The sequence below is a fragment of the Delphinapterus leucas genome, chromosome 5 (assembly GCF_059928025.1).
Source record: "Delphinapterus leucas isolate spDelLeu-1000000601 "Yukka" chromosome 5, BTC_Dleu_Yukka2, whole genome shotgun sequence".
In the NCBI taxonomy this organism is placed as follows: domain Eukaryota; kingdom Metazoa; phylum Chordata; class Mammalia; order Artiodactyla; family Monodontidae; genus Delphinapterus; species Delphinapterus leucas.
The window spans coordinates 66,316,264-66,337,797 of record NC_143133.1 but is presented as its reverse complement, the minus strand read 5'-3'; the positions used below and the strand labels follow the sequence as shown (position 1 = coordinate 66,337,797).

General features: G+C 42.7%; 1 protein-coding gene across 4 annotated transcripts; it reads right to left on the bottom strand.

Annotated features, from left to right (window-relative positions):
- Positions 1-1,794: 1,794 nt before the first annotated feature.
- LOC111170272 (uncharacterized) lies at positions 1,795-20,837 on the bottom strand. Of its 4 annotated transcripts, XM_089911843.1 has the most exons (5): positions 19,931-20,837; positions 9,178-16,263; positions 8,509-8,756; positions 7,057-7,232; positions 1,800-6,584 (listed from the first exon to the last, which is right to left on the bottom strand). In XM_089911843.1, exons 2-5 carry the CDS (start codon positions 9,232-9,234, stop codon positions 6,553-6,555), a joined length of 513 nt encoding a protein of 170 aa, XP_089767969.1. In that variant the 5' UTR covers positions 9,235-16,263; positions 19,931-20,837; the 3' UTR covers positions 1,800-6,552. The 4 variants fall into 4 exon arrangements, 1 of the variants encoding a protein (XP_089767969.1); XR_016393268.1 differs by having other exon boundaries at positions 1,795-4,435; positions 6,449-16,263; XR_016393269.1 differs by having other exon boundaries at positions 1,795-9,323; positions 10,269-16,263.
- Between the last annotated feature and the right edge of the window lie 697 nt (positions 20,838-21,534).

Below are 21,534 nucleotides of genomic sequence, written 5' to 3'. Positions count from 1 at the left end.
CCATACAGTTTTGATTACAATAGCTTTGTAGTATAGTTTAAAATAAGTGTGCATACCACCTCCAGGTTTGTTCCTCTTTCTTAAGATTTGCTTAAGCTTTGGCTATATGGGGTCTTTTGTGGTTCCACACAAATTTTAAGATTATTTGTTCCAGTTCTGTGAAAAGTGCCATTGTTATTTTGATAAGGATTGCACTGAATCTGTAGATTACTTTGGGTAGTATGGACATTTAAACAATATTAATTTTTCCAATCCACGGTCACAGCCTATCTTTCCATTTATTTGTGTAGTCTTCAATTTCTTTCATCAATATCTGATAGTTTTCAGAGCATAGGTCTTTTCCTTACTTGGTTAAATTTATTCCTAGTTACTTTATTCCTGTTGATACAACTGTAAATGAGATTGTTTTCTTAACTTCTCTTTCTGGTAGTTTGTTATTAGCGTACAGAAATGCCAAAGATTTCTGTATGTTGATTTTGTATCCTGTAACTTTACTGAATTCATTTATTAGTTCTAATAGTTTTTTGGTGGAGTCTTTAGGGGTAGCATGATCCTACAGCCTCTATTCCCTTATAGTCCCAAAGCCAGACTGGTCTTGAAGTGGGGTCCCCTGATTTTCAGCCCAGGATTTTCCTGACCTCAGCTGGTCCTCTACCTTTACTATATATTTGCCTTTACAAAGTGAGAATGTTTTCTTTCATAATTTTCTTGTTTCTAGTGATGGCTTCTTCTTTTCCATTTAAAGAAGTCCCTTTAACATTTCTTGTAAGGCCAGTTTAGTGATGATGAACTCCTTTAACTTTTGCTCATCTATTAAACTCTTTCTCTCTCCTTCAATTCTGAATGTTAACCTTGCCAGGTAGAATATTCTTGGCTGTAAGTTCTTCTCTTTCAGCAGTTTGAATATATCATGCCAGTCCCTTCCAGTCTGTAAAGTTTCTGCTGAAAAATAAGCTGATAGTCATATGGGGATTCCCTTGTCATAAATAGTTGTTTTTCTCTTACTGCTTTTAAGGTTTTCTCTTTAACTTTTGACACTTTAATTACAATGTGTGTTGGTGTGGGTCTCTTTGGGCTCATCTTGTTTGGGACTCTCTGTGCTTCCTGGACTTGAATATCTGTTTCCTTGGTCAAAGTTAGGGAAGTTTTCAGCCATTATTTCTTCAAATAGGTTTTCCGTCCCTTTCTCTTTCTCTTCTCCTTCTGGGACCCCTATAACATGAATATTAGAGCACTTGATGTTGTCTCAGAGGTCCCTTAAACTATCCTCATTTTTTAAAATTCTTCTTTCTTTTTGTTGTTCCAGTTAGGTGATTTCTACTACCCTGACTTCCAGATCACTGATCCATTCTTCTGCATCCTCTAATCTGCTGTTGATTCCCTCTAGTGTATTTTTCATTTCAGTTATTGTTTCTTCACTTCTGGTTGGTTCTTTTGTATGTTTTCTGTCTTTTTGTTGAAGTTCTCACTGAGTTCATCCATTCTTCTCCCAAGTTCAGTTAGCATCTTTATGACTATTACTTTGAACTCTTTATCTGGTAAATTACTTATCTCTATTTCATTTACTTTTCTTCCTGAGGTTTTGTCTGGTTGTTTTGTTTGGGAAGTATTCCTTTGTCTCCTCATTTCGCCCCTCTGTGTTTGTTTCTATGTATTAGGTATATCAGTGATGTCTTTGGTTTGAAAAACTGGTCTTATGTAGAGGCATCATGTGGGGCTCAAGGGTACAATCCCCCTGGTCACCAGAGCCAGGTGCTCTGGGGGCTATGTGTGGGCTATGTGTACCCTCCTGTTGTGGTTGGGCTGCAATTGCTGCAGGTGTGTGGATGTGCAGGACTGGCCCTCAACATGACTAATTACAAGGCCCAGCTGCAACTGTTGTGGGTGTGCTCATATGTGGGGCTAGGCCCCTAGAATGCCCACTTTGGAGGGGCACCATTGTCAGCCAGGGCAGCCCACCATGTGGAGTAGGGCAGGAGTATTTGTAGGGGCCAGCTAGGGTGGGCAGGTTGGAGAGGGTGGGTCCTCAGGGGAACACTGGGATGGGGCACACAGCGTTATCTAGGTTGATGGAGAGTGTTAGAAATGGCATTCACCAGCACCAGGACAAGTAGGTGGAAGGAGAGTGAAAAGAAAATGGTGACTGCCAGCACTTCTATCCCTGGAGAAAGTTCCACCAGATCCCTGCCCCTCCAGCACATGCACTAAAATTAACTAATGAATTTCCTTTTTGTACGACCCAGGTACTTTTCAAGCAACTGGCTCTGTGATGGGACTTGGAGTGAGTGAGTTTGTGCATGAGTCCTTCAAGAGCGGAATCTCAGTTTCCCACAGCCCTCGGCTCTCCCAGATATAAGCCCTACTGGTTTTATAAAGCCAGACATAATGGGGGTTCATCTTCCCAATGCAGGTCCTCCAGGATGGGGACCCCAACGTGGGGCTCAGACAACTCACACCTCAGGGGGCACCTCCAAGGTTGTGATAGCCCTCCTGCTTATGGGTCACTGCACTGGGAATGTGGGTTCTGATGAGACTGAGTCTCAGCCCCTCCTACCCATCTCAGTGTGGCCTTTTCTTTATATCCTTAGTTGTAGAAGATCTGTTCTGCTAGTCTTCAGGTTGTTCTCACAGATAGTTGTTCTGTACGTAGTTGTAGTTTTGGTGTGTCCATGCGAAGAGGGGAGCTCAGAATCTTTCTACTCCACCATCATAATCCCGACCAGTGCAGAAAAATTTTGCAAGTGTTTTTGTTTCTGGAATGCTTCACTGGACATGGCAAGATTCTTTTAAATCTAGAGAAAGACCACATACAATGGACTGATGGTCACAATCTGAATGGGATGCACTGAGGATCTGTCCTTTGCAATAGAAGTAAAACATGATTCATATCCAGTGCTCTTCCATGTCACTGTATACTACACAAAACCATAAGGAGTTCATTAAGTACTAAAACATTAGATGATTGGTGTTTAGATGTTTTATATTAAATCAGAAATCTTTAGTGGATAGTTTTATAGGTGTTTGTAAGTGTTTTAAAAGATTTTTGGAGAAATTAATTGGGTTTTTTTGTTTGTTTGTTTTGTTTTTTGCGGTATGAGGGCCTCTCACTGTTGTGGCCTCTCCCGTTGCGGAGCACAGGCTCTGGACGCGCAGGCTCAGCGGCCATGGCTCACGGGCCCAGCCGCTCCACGGCATGTGGGATCTTCCTGGACCGGGGCACGAACCCGTGTCCCCTGCATCGGCAGGTGGACTCTCAACCACCGCGCCACCAGGGAAGCCCTAATTGGGGTTTTTGAATGGGATGGGGACACGTCATTTTTCCAATTTAAAACAATAGAGTATATTGAAATATACCTTACCTGAAAATATGCAATCCAACACTTTTTTTAAAAATTATATTTGGATAAGGAGGATGTCTACATTTGCTTGCACAGTTGTCTTCCCTTCTTCCCTACGAGAGTGTGAGCTCCCAAGCCAGGGATTTGTGTTTTGTTTATCTATGTATCTCCAGATATAAACACAATGTCTGGTAAATGTATAATGGATGCATAGATGGATGAATGGATGGATGGACGGGCAGATAAATGGATGTTCCAACTGCAATATTACTAACTGTCCATTCCCTTGAAATCCACCGATGGACTCTCAGCCTCATTCTGCTCTCTTACATAGCCAAGAATATGATTTTTCTGTCTGCCTCATGGCATGATGGTGATGGAAAAAAAGAAGGAAGATCTTGGAAGGCTATTTTGAGAGTGCCACACATTAAATAAATGCAAGTGACTTAACAATTGTGTGTGATTGAGTAGAAAGAGAAGCAGAATCCCAGATATATCACATTCACTCTTGATCCTGGTTTTTGCACTTGATCCAGTTTAGAGTGAGGTAGATTCCTCCAGGAAGAATCCCCCTCCTTCAGGAAGAAAAAATCAACAGGCTTCCTTTCCAATAGGCACTCCCATTAGGAGAATTCCTTTCTGCGTTATCAATTTCCCAAAAGGGAATCATGTTTGCCCTCTGCTCAGGATTGCCTCTGTAGCCACCTATCGGTTTTGAGGCTCTGTTAATTAGGCCTGTAAATCAATAACCACAAAGCCACAGGCCACGCTGCATTCTCCATCAATTGAGTATTTATAAACAAAAATAAAAAGATCCCCCAAGGGTTTATTGGGTTTAGAAAAAAGTATTCTGTAGCCTTAATTATAAGTGACCCTTCCCACCTATTATATGAGCTAAGAATCCAAGCTACCAGGAATCAATAAGTACTCAAATCGGTCCATCAATATGCACGATCATTTATTCCCTTCAAGGTTATCTCAGCTCCTTCAGGGCAGATGCTCATGTTCTCCATTATAGCCATGCCTTTTAGGTTGGGTGACACAAATGGAAGGAGGAAGCCTCTGGTACAAGGACATCAGCTTGGGTACTTGCAGCCCTGGGAATCAGACAGATTTCACCTGTAAGAGTAGTGGGGGCACATGGCCAGTATCTCCATTGTCTTCCTAAACAGAGCGTCTCTGGGATCTCCCCAGATAGACATCAAGGTCACCAACCACACAGGTAAGGTAAGAGCATAACCATCTTAACCTGTTTTGTATCAGAGCTTGGCACTTATGCACATAATAAATGTTCATTGCGTGAAAAAGGCATGCTATGCGGAGAGACAGTCTGGGTTCAAAATGAACCTGTGCTGCTTACTAAATTCATGTTATTTAATTTCCTGCAGAAGTTTCTGTTTGTGGGTTCCTGCTCTGGTAAGTTGTGATTCTCCGCATCTGCCTATCTCTCCAATTTTGGGGACTGTGGCTTGCCCTGTGACCTCACTTCTCTGACAGCCCTAAGAAGAGTTGTTAATTTCCAGTTTGTTTAGTTTTTTACTTGTTAGGATGGAGTGGTAACTTCTAAGCTCCTCCATGCCAAGCAGGAAACTGGAAGTTGGAGGCATAATTTTTACTTCATAAATTTGCACAGGCAAGAAACATCCCCCAAATATATAGCCATATATTTAATGCTTACTACATGCAGGACACTGTTTTAAGTGCCTTACAATCATAAACTCATTTTCTTTTCAAAAGAACCCCAAACAACCTTCAAAGGCAGGTTTTTTTATTCATCCTCGTTTTATAGGTGGAAAAGCTGAGGTTGAAAAAATTAACCAAGAGGACACAGGATTCTGGCTCCAGACACTACTCAGGCAGCCCTTTTTAACTCAATCTAATTTGATCTAAGCCCTCATCCTGCTAAGCTGGAGGTTCCTGTTCCTCCTGCTTGAGGTGTGGGGAGTCATATTCTGAGCAGACGTGGAAAGGGGGTGAGGGGAGGGAGGCCACCAGCACGTCCCTGAAGACGAGCTTCCTGTCTAACTCGTCCTGGGGACGAGCATCTCTGCTCGTGTGTGTCCCTGCGTGGGCCTGGAGTTTGTTAAGGACTCTTAGTAGTGGGATAAACATGAATCCATTTCATTTCTTCCCATCATTACTCCAGCTGTGCTATGTCAAATCACCTTCCTTTTTCTTCTGCCAGTGACGTCCTGGGCAGATTTTTATAACTTGCAATCCTTTTTGATTATAAAAGCCCAGCTCAGTTTCGGGCTTATCTGAAAGGTGCTTTAAATCCCACTTCTTGCCCTTTCTTCCAGCGCTGACAGGGGGAGAGCGTCAGGGTGCTGGCCTGGTGTCATTCTGAAACATTTCCAGCCTCCTCTCCCTCAAAGCTGTCCTCTCTGGTGGGAGAGTGGTACCACTGTAGGGCGGCTCTCAGACCTCATTCTGATTTGGTTTGATTTTATACGGTGGTTTCCTTATAGACGATGGAAGTAGATTTTTTGGGGTGCTGCTCAGTTTCACTCCAGCTCCTCTGTCCCCAGGACTATCTCAAAGAGGCAGTCATGACCTGGCCCAACCAGGAATCCGCGCCTTCAGCCAGTTCTCTGAGTAAAGGCACTGCCTGGCTGGCCCCAGAAGCCACCGGGGCCCCTCCTCTACTTCCCGCCCCTTCCTGGGGGCCGTGGGCAATAGCGTGGTCCTGTTTCATCTCCTCCAAACCCTCTAGAGGCCCCTGGGAATGCGAGTGGGCTTGCATTCATCCTTTCCCTCCCAGGTTTACTCGCAACTCTTCCTACTTCGTGAAGAGAGTGGCACTAATTTCCACGTTTGAATACATCCCTCACCTTCAGGTTCCCCTGAGGACTCCTCCAAACACCCCATTCTGCCCCAGTAGTAGCTCCAGGGCAGGCAATGACAGCTAAGCTGGGCAGCGAGATGCCTTCCTACCTGTGGTGCAGACACCCCCAATCTAAACAAGAGTTTCTCAAAGCCCCCTGCCCTCCAATTAGGCTTAGGGGTGGGCGAAGGCCCCCTCTTCCTTCTTCCACAGAGAAGAGAGGAAATCTTCTTGTCGCCAACACCACCCTCTACAGACTGAAGAATCCGGCCACTCTTTCTCTCACCCCCAACCAGTGCTGTCTTCGGCTGACTGTGTCGGGGCTGGTGCTGGTGTCACCTGTAACCCTGGGGAAGGCGTGGCAGGCACCTGGATCATTGGGAACTTGCTTTAGCACAGGCTGTACTTAGTTCGTCTAGAAACTAGAAGAAGAAAGAGAACAGGAATTGAGAGTTTTCTACCACCACTTCGACCTGCGTTTCCACCTGTACTCTTCCCAATAATTCTATGCACACTAGATACAAGTGAAGCAACTGAAGCCAGTAACTTGCCCCTGTTTTCAAACACCAGCTTGCGTCTGAAACCCCTGTCTCTCCAGCACAGCCTGGCTTGCTGTGAGGGTGAACCCCGAAAGCCAGGGAGAGCCAGGAGGGATGGGACTTAATCGTAGGATGTTTGTTATGTTATCAGTTCCTGTCGCTATTAAACTTCAGTGTTGATGTTAAACATGTTACATCTGTGTATTTTATCTCCCAAGCTAAACTGGAATTTTTCTGAAATCAGCAACACATTGATCTCCCCTGTCCCTACCACCACGGCATTTACAGCAGTGCCCGGTGAACTCGTGTGAGAGTGTGACAATGTTTGTGGAATTGAGAAATGAAGGATTCAAACCCAAAAAATATTGTATACAAATATCCAGTCTCCGTGATCTTATCGCAGCAATGGCGCAGTGTGAGTAGCAAGCATTCAGTACACTTTGTGGAACTGAGTAAGTCGCAGAGCGTCTTCTCTGTGCGGCAGGTTTATGTCCATGACGAGAGTCTCCAAGGACACGGGTGTAGATTTCACTGAGAAACAGAATGTGAAAGTTAGGGCATAGGAATAAACCAGGTAAAGTTATGACAGAAATGAAATTAAATCCTATTTGAAAATCTTTGCCAGCCTGATTCTTCCCAACAATTGTAATTGAAACTATTAAGTTTTATACTAAGCAAAGTTATGATTCTTGAAGCATGTGTTCAAATCTGAGTGCAACTCAATCATTTCAAATCTTCTTAGTCACTTACAAAGGGTGGTTATAAAATAATGAGACCGACATTTATGTGTGGCTTGTGGAATCAGTTTTGTTGTTTTACAGCTGCATATCATATTTTCAAAAGACCTTTCCTTAAAATATGAAGCGATGGCAAGGGATCGATATTCAATCAGTTTCTGCAGAATATGCTGGATTTGAGATCACTAGGGTCTGGAATGGTTTGATGCCCCCCAAAGTCAATAAATCTCATTCATTCATTCAACAAACACCTACTGCATATTTACTGGACACTAGGCATCGAAATATAAAGATAAAAGATGTAATTCCTCTTTTCAAGATGTCGCAGTTATTGGGAACTCAGATGGGTGGCCAGTCAGCCTAGAAAGGCAGTGGGTTGAGCGTCACGGCAGAGGCAGGCAGGGCTGTCAGAGGAGCATGCAGGCTGGGACCAAATCCAGACTTCAGGGGTGTCAGAAGAGGCTTTCTTGAAGAGGTGATAGACAGGGAGTATTTTGAAGGATGAAGAATTAGCTAGATGAAGAAGGGGACAAAGCGTACCCCAGGCAGAGGAGAAAGACACAGGAGAGAAAGCTAGTATGCAGTATGAGGACGCGCTTTTCCCCCTGGAATCCAGGCAGAGTGATAGGGAAAGTCTCAAGTGAGTGGCACCTGCTGCTCATTGTCAGGAGAAGAAGCGAGGATCCGAAAGAATCACACTGCTTCTCGGCACTTTTTATTAAACAGTGTGTAACTATAATAGGTATATTAAAAAGTCCGGTTTCGGGCTTCCCTGGTGGCGCAGTGGTTGAGAGTCCGCCTGCCGATGCAGGGGACACGGGTTCATGCCCCGGTCTGGGAAGACCCCACGTGCCGCGGAGCGGCTAGGCCTGTGAGCCATGGCCGCTGAGCCTGCGCGTCCGGAGCCTGTGCTCCGCAACGGGAGAGGCCACAGCAGTGAGAGGCCCGCGTACCACAAAAAAGTCCGGTTTCGAACTATAAGACAGGTGCACACACTACGTGTAATCACAGGAACCACGAAAACAGGAGTGCTGGATATCCGCAGAGTTTTTTGTTTCCGTCCCTCCTACCTGAACCACTTGGGGACCAGGAAAGTGCCATCACCACCATCACGGCTCACCAGCTCCCAGGGGGCATCACCCATGGCTCCTGGCCCATGCCCATCCTCAGCCCTCGGCACCCTGGGCAGGTGGCTCCTCCCCGGCCTCGGTCCTCCTGTGTCCGCGTACGTGCCTGTTCTTGTCCACGTAGACCTCAGGAAGGTAAAGCCTGGGTCTAGGTGGTCTTGCGTCAAGTTTCTCAGTGCGCAGCCCCCGGGCTGTGGGTGAGGAGAGCAGTTAGGGAATCCGCCAGGAAGCCCACGACAACCCACTCATTCTCGACATCAGGGATCCCGCGACCTCAACAGTGCCCGGTGAGGAAGAGAAGGGCAGTGCCCGAGTTAGGAGGCAAGCTCAGTCGTAGGTCTGCTTTCTATAGGGAGGCAAAAGGTACCACTTGATCTTCGTGCCCGAGGGGGCAGAGACCTCGGGCTCCATCTGTTCTGGAAGGATCTGCAGGTTAGGGTGAGCTAAAAGAGTTGCTGCCCAAGAGGGTGATTGTTTTCTAAAGTCCAGGCTGTGCATTCAGGAGGGAACAGGACCCCAGTCAGGGACTGGAAAATGCATAGTAGGATCCAGCCCTGACAGGGAGAGAATTGGCAGGTCTGGGCCAAAGGGTTCAGGGCATAACAGTAGTACCAGGGGTGGGAGGTGATTCAGCATGAGAGCCCTCCTGACAGCTTCCCTCTCTTGCATGAGTCTGCGTCAAGGTCCCAGGCACAATCCCTGTTGACAGGCTGTCTCCATCAAGTTGCCACAAGCTCTGATTCCCCTTTATTGATAAGCTACAAAGAAAAGGGACTTGAAGGATGCCTTTTATTGCACCATTGTGCAAATAGGTGTCAACATTAGGTGCCAACCCATTGGTAAAGTTCTCTTGGCCAGTGAGCAGGTCTGGGGAAGGGAGCTAGTCTTAACAGCAGTTGGTACCATTCACAAGCAGCCAGCTGAATGCTATGAAACCCAAACATTGGTACTTGGTCCCAAGTCTGGAAACAAATGGATAAAGAGGTCCATCTAAAATTAGAAGGCCACTTGACCCTTTTCCAACTCCACCTGCACTGTGCTGGCTCACTTAGTGTCAGACACAAAGTCCAGGTTCAGGGGTAGAATTTTAAGAGAAACCTGTCCGGGACTTCCCTGGTGGCACAGTGGTTAAGACTCCGTGCTCCAGTGCAGGGGGCCCAGGTTCGATCCCTGGTCAGGGAACTAGGTCCCACATGCATGCCGCAATGAAGAGTTCGCATGCCACAGCTAAGGAGCCTGTGAGCCCCAACTAAGGAGCCCGCCTGTGGCAACTAAGATCCAGCACAGCCAAATAAATAAATAAATATTAGAAAAAGAGAGAGAGAGAAAAACCTGTCCTAGAGCATCCAGACCTGGTAGATTGTGGCTAGTGCAGGAAAAACAAGATTTAAAATATAGCTAGTCTGTGGAAAAGCTTTCTAATTGTCAGACATGTCTAACTTAAGCAGGGCATTCAGTTCTCAACAGTGCCTAGTCAAAATGGGAGTCCCATTCTGTTAGACATATGCTCAATAATGCAGTATATGCAATTATAAACACAACACACATAGTTCTATCTTTTGATGGGATCTCATTAAACAGAAGTTAATAGAATTCCCGTGTTCGTAGGGTACAAGCTTATAGGGGTACGATAAGCAGTGAGTACACCTGTGTGTGAAGTCACATGTTGTACGTACCCCAGTGTCTACCGGATCAGATCTTACCATATCTGATACATCTTGTCCCCATGAGGTCTGGCAGCTCCATATGAAGTGGCACACAAATCTGCCTCTAGCACAGCAAAACGGCAGAACAAGTGTTCCAGTGACAAAATTCTTAAATTACTACATGTAATAGGAATAATTTGGTCACACAATTATGTAGCTCAAAACAACATAGCAGGGCTTCCCTGGTGGCGCAGTGGTTGAGAGTCCGCCTGCCGATGCAGGGGACACGGGTTCGTGCCCCGGTCCGGGAAGATCCCACATGCCGTGGAGCGGCTAGGCCCGTGAGCCATGGCCGCTGAGCCTGCGCATCCGGAGCCTGTGCTCCGCAACGGGAGAGGCCACAACAATGAGAGGCCCGTGTACCGCAAAAAAAAAACAAAACAAAACATAGCAGCCTTCTAAAAAATGCATTTGTGTTCCGGTTTTGTGTGCCTTCATTTCAGATTCATTTTTTATATTTTGTAGATTATTGATAAATATGATGAAATGAAACATTCTGGTGGGAGCCAAAAACATATTTTAGAAATTCATTGTCATTGTCTATCATTTTAAATATTATAATTTGTAGTAATTTATTTTCTTATTCTAAATAGACATTCACTCTCATGGCTAATTTTATATGTATGATTTTGTATTCTTTCTTTTAAAGAGGGACCCCCTAATTGGATAAGCTTCAGATTCCATAAAACTGGATCTGACCACTACTTAATTATTGTGATGCTAACTTGTCATACCCAATTTGCTTGCTCTTGTCTATAAGTATTAAATGAGTTCTTATTATATGCCAAGCACTGTGTGAAATACTTGGAAATTTTTATTTGCTTTTCAGGACTAGTCTATAGAAAACTATCAGAATATTTTCCTGGTACATGTGAGAAATAATGCAAACATCTTAAATTTAGTACATTAGAAATATTTTTCAAATGTGTGGATTCCTTGGAAACGCTTTTAACTATAGGAAAGTATGAAGTGGAGCTGTATGGAGTTTGTGTTTTCTTCAAAGTTGGAATTTTCCTAGGTCATATATGCTAAATCTGCTTTTTTGCAGATCAGTTTTAATTTGGTTGATCATGTATAACAGCCTACAATTCTCTTGAAAACCTAGATGAACAGAATTCTGGGATTGTGTGATAGTTAAATATTACATTTTTTAAGAGAAGCACGTGCAATTCCGTGGCATAACCTGTATTAGTCAAATATAACTTCCATGAAAAAGAAATTTTAATTAGAAGTTTGACTGTATTTACATGACATCCAGTAGTACTTAATAGTGGCAATACAAAGGGTAAATAAAGTCTGTGTTGCTTTTTTACAAAGTCAATCCAGCTTTCACACAACGATATTTTTATCTCACTCTCTGTGGCTTTGCTGGACCCTTAGCCCTATGATTCATCTTTTTCACTAGTGTATTTCTCATGCCTGGAATGGTGCCTGGCACATACACACACTCAATAAATATTTGTTGGACAAATGAATGAACCATTTCATAACTTTCTATTCAGGAAATAGGAGTGTTTTCCACCGCCCCGGCCAGAAACCTTTGCTTGTTCCAAAACACTAACTACCAGATCTTTTAGACTATTTGCTTCTTTTCTTCATGCCTAATGTCAGATTTATAAGCGTTATCCCAACACGGGGGGCCTAGATAATGTATGTACATTATGATGTTTTTTTACTCTCTGTCGATATTCAATTCGGAAATGTCAGCCTTACAGTTTTGTAAACATCCAGCCAATTTGTCCTTCCAAATTTGTGAAGTTCAGCAGGCCTCATTATGCAGTATGATACGTTCTGATTGTGAAGTTCCAGCCGTACAAACAATGATGGAAGTGATCAATTGCTTTAACAATGCCTAATAGCTCTTTCCTAGTGCTCAGCAGTTTCTAGCTGAAGTACATAGAGTTTGATTATAGTAAGTGATTATTACCTTATCAAGAATCGTCTTACGTCTGCAATGGTTTTCTTCTGGACAGAAAAAAAGGCCACATTAATCTTCAAATCGCCCACACTTCATTTTTCTTTCATTTCCATTCACTGTGACTCCTTCTTGGCTTCATTCTTTCTGGTCCAGAACACTCATATGGTGACCATATTTACAACAAGCCCCAAGTTTGAATTCATGTTCTGACAAATCATGCTTTTTATTTGTGAATTTATTTTTAGAAAGTCTCAAAAATTAGAAAAATTAAATTTTGTAAGTTATATATTTAACCAGTCACCTTTTACTGACAAGAGTAAATGTACATGAGAATGAATACAAAATTCTGCCAAAAATTACAGTTGGGTTAATACAGTTTTTCTCATTTTCATCATCCCTGTTGAAGCTGATTGACAGGGTTTTCCATTTTTACGCTCATTTGTAGAATTCAACTTGTGAAGTTAGAATTTATTCTTTACCTTTTCAAACACCTCTTGGAAAGTCTGAGTAATTCACTTGGATTATCAAGAGAGATTTTATATCAATTACTTTAGCAATTCCCAAAAGTTGTTAGCAAAAATGATCTGATGAACTGGAGTCATACCAGGTAGTGTGAAATCTTGAAGTATTAATATGTTTTTCCATGAAAATATTTCTGAGGAATTTTGTTTTCTTCTGCTTCTACTCAGCAAACAAATATTCAAGCAATAATTTAAGATAAGGATCTCATTTTGAAAAGTCTTCATAATAATAGAAAATAAAATATTCTAGAAATTATTCCGTGCTTTCTTCAGATCATTCTTTTTACAAGTTTTTGTTGTTTTCTCCAAATAATACAAAATTGTTAAAGGCTTTTCAATATATCTCCTCTAAAGGTAGGTAATTTAATTCCTATTCCCTTATCAGTCTCACTAAATCCACATCACGATGATTATTTAACATTACTAGTAATTTTCTTATAAAATTCTTTTATTTTTAGAATTAAACCATTCACTTTTTATCTTTCTCTTCAGTTCTGATTAAAATGCAAAAATTCACATGGAGAAATATTCTGCCTCTTCATTTTGAAAAAAGTGTCACGGAAAATTGCAATGGCATTGTTTTGATTTAGGGTCTTTGGAAAATGTCTTGACAATGAAACTCTTTCAACTGATAAAAACTAAGCCTCTGGTAGTTGAAACATTATTAGTATTCTTCTGAGAACAGGCATCTCTATCAGAAATCTTATGTTTGAATAGAACCAAATTTGTCTTTGATAAAATCACATGGTTATTTCAGTATCTTCACTCGTATTATAGAAATGTAACAAATTTTGAATAATTTTACAATAAAAACTTCTACATCAATTGAAAAAATCTGATGAATTATTAATACAATTGTGGCAAATGTGTGCCATGCAACTGATCCTTACTGAGATTCTGATATTGGCATTATTGGAAAAGAATCTCAAAGCTGGCAGAAATATTGGATGACATGCTGACAAGCTAATCAACAAGCCTGCTGAAGCTTAGACAAGAGGGAAGATGGTCATTTAATTGGCCACTTCAGTCACCTGGCAGGATGTCACCTTCAAGAACTTTCACACTAATTTCAGTATTTTCATTAAAATATTAATTATTTGTATGCCATGAATTACATCAGCATATTCCAGAAACATTTTAAAATTATTATTATATGCTGGAGAAGTAGCATAGGATAGTAGTTGAGAGAACAGACTCTGGAATGAAATTGCTGGGGTTCAAATCCCAGGGCAGCCACTTACTAAGCAGGAGATATTGGTCAAGTTGCTACTTAACTGTGCTCTGTGCCTCTCTTTCCTTATCAAGGATAATGACAATAATAATACTGTCTTCAAAGGGTTAGTGTGAGGGTTAAATAAAGTAATATTTGTACCATGCTTAGCACAGTGCCTGGCACACAGTAAGCACCATATAAACATTTGATAAGTACATTTGTGGTTACACCAGGATATCATGATTCTAAGATGTAATGTTTCACACAGTACTATTATAGTTTTCTTGAGCTTCTGCAGCAAGAATGTTTTTCACATCCTTAATCTTTTGGTTTGTGCAGATGAAAATTTAGATTTGAACAATATGAAAATTAGCCTAGATGTACAACCCAACTATCTGAAACTGTAATTGTGCCTTGTGATGCGAAAAGCAAATGATTGTTTCCTATGCCATAAATTCCATTTCAGCAGAATTACATTTTCAGTAACACTAAAAAGCATGCTGCTCTTTGATTGACTGTGTGAAGCTGTAGTAGCCCCACAGAGGATTCGATCGGGCACTTGAACAGAAAAATGCAAAGAAGCTATAGTTTGCATGGATAAGCACAAAGGAGACACCTTCATAAAGCAACTGGGCGATATGGGGCTTCGGGGTGTTTGGTAGCCCAGCTTCTCAGGTTTCCCCATGTCCTCATATGGGATGTGCACTTAGGGCAGTGGCTCTGGTCTTTGGTCTGTTCAGGCGTAGATCTTTCCAAGTCACAGGAAGAACAACCTCTGAGAGAAGGGATCTAGCATTTTATAACCCAGCAGGTCACCCTTAAACTCCAGCATTGCTCCCACACATTGCAAAGCCATACCCTCTAGATCCAGCATCTGGTTCTAGAAACCATTTCTTAACCAAGCTACCAGGGCTGTCTTACTCCATTTTACAGATTAATATCAGAGGATGGCCAACTATAGCCCACAGGCCAAATCCAGCCAGCTACCTGTTTCTTGGCTTTTATTTTTTCTAGCCCACAAAAATGGTTTTTACTGTTTTTAAGGGTCGAAAAAAATAATCAAAAAATATTATTTTTGTGACAGAATATCAGAAATATTATGTTCTGATATTCACATTTCAGTGTCCATAGGCTGTTTTACATTATTTTTGTTTGTTTGTTTGTTTGTTTGCAGTACACGGGCCTCTCACTGCTGTAGCCTCTCCCGCCGCGGAGCACAGGCTCCTGACGCGCAGGCTCTGCGGCCATGGCTCACGGGCCCAGCCGCTCCGCGGCACGTGGGATCCTCTCGGACCGGGGCATGAACCCGCGTCCCCTGCATTGGCAGGTGGACTCCCAACCACTGCGCCACCAGGGAAGCCCCCATAGGCTGTTTTATTTGACCACAGATGTGGTAGACAGAATTCTAGGATGGCTCCCAATATTCCCAACCCCCTATCATATACATGCCTTGTGGAAATCTCTCCTCCCCTCAAGTGCGGGTGGGACCTGTGGATACGATGAGGTATCATGCCTACGATTATATTACTTTAGATAGCAAAGGTAAAAGGATTTTGCAGATGTAACTGAGGCCTTTAATCAGCTGATTTCAAGGTAACCAAGGAAAGACCACTCTGGGTGGGCCTGTCCTAATCAGGTGAACACTTAAAAGATGGTATAGGCCTTTCCTAAGCCTCCTGCTGAGATGAGATAGATAGCTTGTCTATCATTAGTAAGCTGCCATGAATTAGACAGCTGCAAGTAAATGAATTCTGCCAACAAACACTTGAACTGGGAAGAGGATCCCAAGCCTCAGATGGGACTGCAGTCCTTACCAACACCTTGATTGTAACCTTGTGAGACCCTGAGCACAGGACCAAGCTAAGCTGAATCCTGACCTACGGAAACTGTAAGATAATAAATGTCTACCGCTTTAAGCCACTAAGCTTGTGGTAATTTATTACACAGCAGTAAAAGCAATACAACAGCCATGCTCATTTTTTAAGTATTGTCCATGGCTGCTTTGGGGCTACGGCAGTGGAGTTGAGTAGTTACGACAGAGACTGTATAGCCCACAAAACATTAAGTATTTATAAATAAAATTTGCAAATCCCTGGGTTATATAATTATGCCCCAGCCTCACACATCCCAACCACCCTGCAACTAGATAAAAGGGGTGGGGCTGTGGAGGCACACTGCTGGATGAAAGCTGAAGAAATAACAGATGTGTTGCTATAAGCAGTTTATCTTTACCAATGTAGGTACAAAAACTTACATGTGGATTCTGATGCTTCCTCAGGGAGTTATATTCTTTCGAATAGTCTCATGAAACAGCTCCTTTTTTCTAGTCCCTGTACTCTTCTGTAAACAAACCAGAATTTTTAATTAAGTAATCTTGAACCTCAAACAACTTTAAACTACAGACAAAATAACTATGCTTGATTATACAAGAAATGCTCAATATTGTTATCACCTTATACTGCAATCAACTTTGCCCAGCAGCTACAATTACATGGGCTTTTACACGTTAACGCTGTTTGGGTGAGTTCTATCTACATCGAGAGACACAGAGCACCCACACAGCTCCCACACGGCCATGGCCAGACACAATCAGAGCCCACCTGGGCACAGTTTCCCGAGTCACCACAGTGCTCCTTCTACCTGTGCCCTCTCCTGCCGTCTTATGGTCTGACTGATGCTTCTGTTCAGAAAACATTATGGAATGTTCGCTCTCTGCCAGATGAGGGTTCCACAGGAAATAGGACAGAGGGGCCGCTGCTACATGCTTACAGTCTAGTGAGGAAGATATGCATTAAGTTAGAAATTAAAAGTGAAAGAAGCTCCTAATTTATCCCTCACTCTCATGCTTCCCCTTTGGTAACCATAAGTTTGTTTTCAAAATCTGTGAGTCTGTTTCTGTTTTGTAAATAAGTTCATTTATATCTTTTTTTTTTTTTTTTTTTTTTTTTTGCGGTACGCGGGCTTCTCACTGTTGTGGCCTCTCCGTTGCGGAGCACAGGCTCCGGACGCGCAGGCTCAGCGGCCATGGTTCATGGGCCCAACCACTCCGCAGCATGTGGGATCTTCCCGGACCGGGTCACGAGCGCCTGTCCCTTGCATCGGCAGGCGGACTCTCAACCACTGCGCCACCAGGGAAGCCCTGGACATTCTTAACGTATGTGAACATTTAGTTGTCCTCCTTCCTGGGCACATAGAAGACAACATCTTACAGCCCTCTTTGCAGTTAGGGAAAGTCATGTGACTATCTCTGCACAATGGACTGTGAACACACGTGAATGCTACTTCCGGGCTGAGGCAGTGAACGCCTGCTCTCTCTGCCCCTGCAATCTAGAAATCACCTGGAAATCTGGAAGTCATGGGGAGACCACAGAGCGGCTTTCTTTCAGTGCTTGTTGGGGAGTCGCTCTAGCAAGCTGCCAAATGCACAGCAGACATGGTGTGAGCACGAACTAAAACTTTGCTGAGGTGCGCCGCTGAGAATTTTGTGACTAATTTATTATCGGAGAATAACTTAGCTCATCCGGAATGGAAGTCATCTGATCTCTCTTCCTCCTCCCATTTCCAACCTGCTCCTCTTTCTAGCGTTCTCTCTCCACTCAACTGATAAGGCTGGAAACTCAGTGTTAGCAATGAGTAGATATGCTCATCTATTTCTCACGTTTTCTTAGAGAGGAGGAGTCATGCACTGTGCACTCCAGGAGGGAGCAGTGCGGGAGAATTCTTCAACTCGGTTTCTCCACCATCTCCTAGAAGGTGAGTGAGAAGCATGAGTTACCTACCTTATTCGTGAGATTCACTGAACCACCATTACTGTCACTTATTTTACATGTCCTGACACTGTACTTTAATCCTAATCTAGTTCTCAGGTCTGGGCTCAGTTGACATAGGACTGAGAGGGAAGGAAGAAAGAACTGATGGCATCCCTAAATCTATATAATACAGAGACCACAGCTGCCTTGTTTTCCTCTGTATTCTCAGCACATAGAATATGGAAGACAAATACTTGTTGATTCATCGACTAACTTCAATTAATTGCTATTTGCTGAGATAATAGAATTTCCATGATACTTCAACTATTTGTAAGAAAACAGTACGGGACCATCGCATAAAAGCTGGCTCCCAGGCCTCCTTTACCACCAATGCTTCTCCATGCTCAACTCATACTTAATTTTTCAGGCACATGAGAAGTAGAACGTGGCTCACAATATTCCTTCCTGTTCCTCATCTCCTTTTTTCACTTTTTTAAGCTGGTTTTCCATGCTTGGGGTGGTTAAGGGCACAATCCATGCTTGTCTTTGTCTCATGTCAGTCTAAATGTTGTTATTTCCATATTTGTGAAATTTTCTGAATCTTATTACATGGGGAGTTACTCTAGTCTAGAATTCCTCTGCTCTTATCCTTTAAGAATTTAGTGGAGAAAAGGGAACGCTCTTGCACTGTTGGTGGGAATGTAAATTGATACAGCCACTATGGAGAACAGTATGGAGGTTCCTTAAAAAACTAAAAATAGACTACCATACGACCCAGCAATCCCACTACTGGGCATATACCCTGAGAAAACCATAATTCAAAAAGAGTCATGTACCACAATGTTCATTGCAGCTCTATTTACAGTAGCCAGGACATGGAAGCAATCTAGGTGTCCATCAACAGATGAATGGATAAAGAAGATGTGGCACATATATACAATGGAATATTACTCAGCCATAAAAAGGAACAAAACTGAGTTATTTGTAGTGAGGTGGATGGACCTGGAGACTGTCATACAGAGTGAAGTAAGTCAGAAAGAGAAAAACAAATACCGCATGCTAACACGTATATATGGAATCTAAAAAAAAAAAAAAGTGGTTCTGAAGAACCTAGGGGCAGGGCAGGAATAAAGACACAGACGTAGAGAATGGACTTGAGGACACGGGGAGGGGGAAGGGTAAGCTGGGATGAAGTGAGAGAGTGGCATGGACATAAATACACTACCAAATGTAAAATAGATAGCCAGTGGGAAGCAGCCGCATAGCACAGGGAGATCAGCTCGGTGCTTTGTGTCCACTTAGAGGGGTGGGATAGGGAGGGTGGGAGGGAGATGCAAGAGGGAGGATATATGGGGATATATGTATATGTATAACTGATTCACTTTGTTATAAAGCAGAAACTAACACACTATTGTAAAGCAATTATACTCCAATAAAGACGTTAGAAAAAAAGAATTTAAATTAAACTAAAAGCTGGCCTTGTGGCACTTTCTTCCTGGTTTTAAATTCCCTTCATTCTGATTTTTTAGGGTCTCGTAGAGCAATAACTGCATATTTACTTACTTCAGTCATTTATTAAAAAATATTTCATGACGGTCAGCAAGGTGCTAGGCATTGGGCTAGGTATAGGGGACAAAATGGTGAACAAAAACAAATGCAGTGTCTGCCCTGAAAGAATTTAAAGTCTAGTTGGGACAGTAGACAGGTTAATTAATTTATTGCACTATGAAAGCAAAATTACAGAGATAAGAGCTTTGGAAAAAAAAAAAAAGCAACATGATTCTATGACGGCATTTTAACAAACTCATCTGACAGAGACTGGAAGCCACCAGAAAAAGCTTCCTGAGGAAGATATAAAGAGGGAGGAAGTACAAACAGGGATGCCAGAGGAAGTACCAATGGGAGTTCCGGAGGGAAGGGCTCAGCAAGTATCTGGCCAGTCCAAGGAACAGAACAAAGGTTAGTGGCTGAAGCACAGAGAGGCAGGAATACGGTACAGGGAAGGCTCAGGGGTAATGGAGCGAGGAAATGATCAGATACATATTTTGAAAGGATTTCTTGGTCTTCAGTATGAAGAATAGACGGCCGAGGGCTGTGGCTAGTGAATATGGGGAGGCCAAGTTAGGAAGCTCATCCATCTTTTTTGGCAAAGATGACGATAAGTTGGTCTAAGGCATGTCAGTGGAGAAGGAGAGAAGTGAGTGACTCGAAAAATATTTGGAAGGTAAAATAATCAGTAACCTTTGAGTAACACTTACTATGTGCCTGGCACTGTTCTAAGTGCTCTGCAGCTGCACTGCCCCTTCCGAGAGCCACTGGTCACGCATGGGCATTAAGCACGTGGAATGAGGCTGGTCCAAACTGAACGTGCTACAGGTGTAAAATATACACCAGATTCCAAAGACTCTGAACAAAAAATAACAAATGTAAAATATCTCATTAATAATTTTAATTACACATTGAAATGATAACGTTTGGGACATATCAGGTTAAGTAAAATATATTATTCCAATTAACTTCACCTGTTCCTTCTCCCCCCTTTTTAATGAGGCTACTAAAAAATTTAAAATTAAATAGATGGCTCACATGCTATTCTATTTGACAGTGCTGCTGTAGACATACCAACTCTCTTAACTCTGCCAGTAACCTTTCAGGCTAAATACCACTTACTGGAAACTGAGACACAGGGACCCCAGCTGTAAATGGCCACCCAGCTAGTAAAAAGGACAGCCAAGATTTGAACTTATATAATCTGGTTCTAGAATCTGTGTGCTTAACCACTACACTTGTGCTGCTCTTGGGAGGATATGATGCTAAACACCTTAAATTTCTAGATTTTGCGACAGTGCCCTAAAAACTGTTTTTGTAATTGGCACACATAGAACGCTAATTACAAAAATCAGCTCAGTATCTTTTATTAAGTTAATTAATTTATTTATTTGGTTGCACCAGGTCTTAGTTGCGGCCCACGGGCTCATTAGTTGTGGCTCACCAGCTCCTTAGTTGTGGCATGCAAAGTCTTAGTTGAGGCATGCATGTGGGATCTAGTTCCGTGACCAGGGATCAAACCTGGGCCCCCTGCATTGGGAGTGTGATGTCTTAACCACTGCACCACCAGGGAAGTCCCCAGCTCAATATCTTTTTAATACACTTGCTGCTGGTGCACTCACTTGTGTCCAAGTACAGATCATCTCTCCGTGCCTCCATTTTCTTATCTATAAAATGCTAATAATAAAAGAACTTATAGCATTGTTGCAAGGGTTAAATGAGGTGATACATGTCAATTTAGAACAGTGCTTGACACATAGTAAGCCATTATTATTATTATTATTATTATTTTAAAAAGTTATAGGGCTTCCCTGGTGGCGCAGTGGTTGAGAGTCTGCCTGCCGATGCAGGGGACACAGGTTCGTGCCCCGGTCCGGGAAGATCCTACATACCGCGGAGCGGCTAGGCCCGTGAGCCATGGCCTCTGAGCCTGCGCGTCTGGAGCCTGTGCTCCGCAACGGGAGAGGCCACAACAGTGAGAGGCCCGTGTACCGCAAAAAAAAAAAAGTTATATTTGTACTAAACAGTTTGCTTTATACTTTGAATTTGTTTCATTTTATTTATTTACCTTTTGCCTCTTATTTTAGTTCTTAGCTTGTACTCTTTGTTAAGTTTAAAGGTAAGTGTAGTTTGGCTGTAAATAAAGAGTTAGAATGCTCATCTGAAGCCTATGCAAAAATACACTAGAACTTTTCTTGGGCTTCCCTGGTGGCACAGAGGTAAAGAATCTGCCTGCCAATGCAAGGGACATGGGTTCAAGCCCTGGTCCGGGAATATCCCACATGCCGCAGAGCAACTAAGCCCGTGCACCACA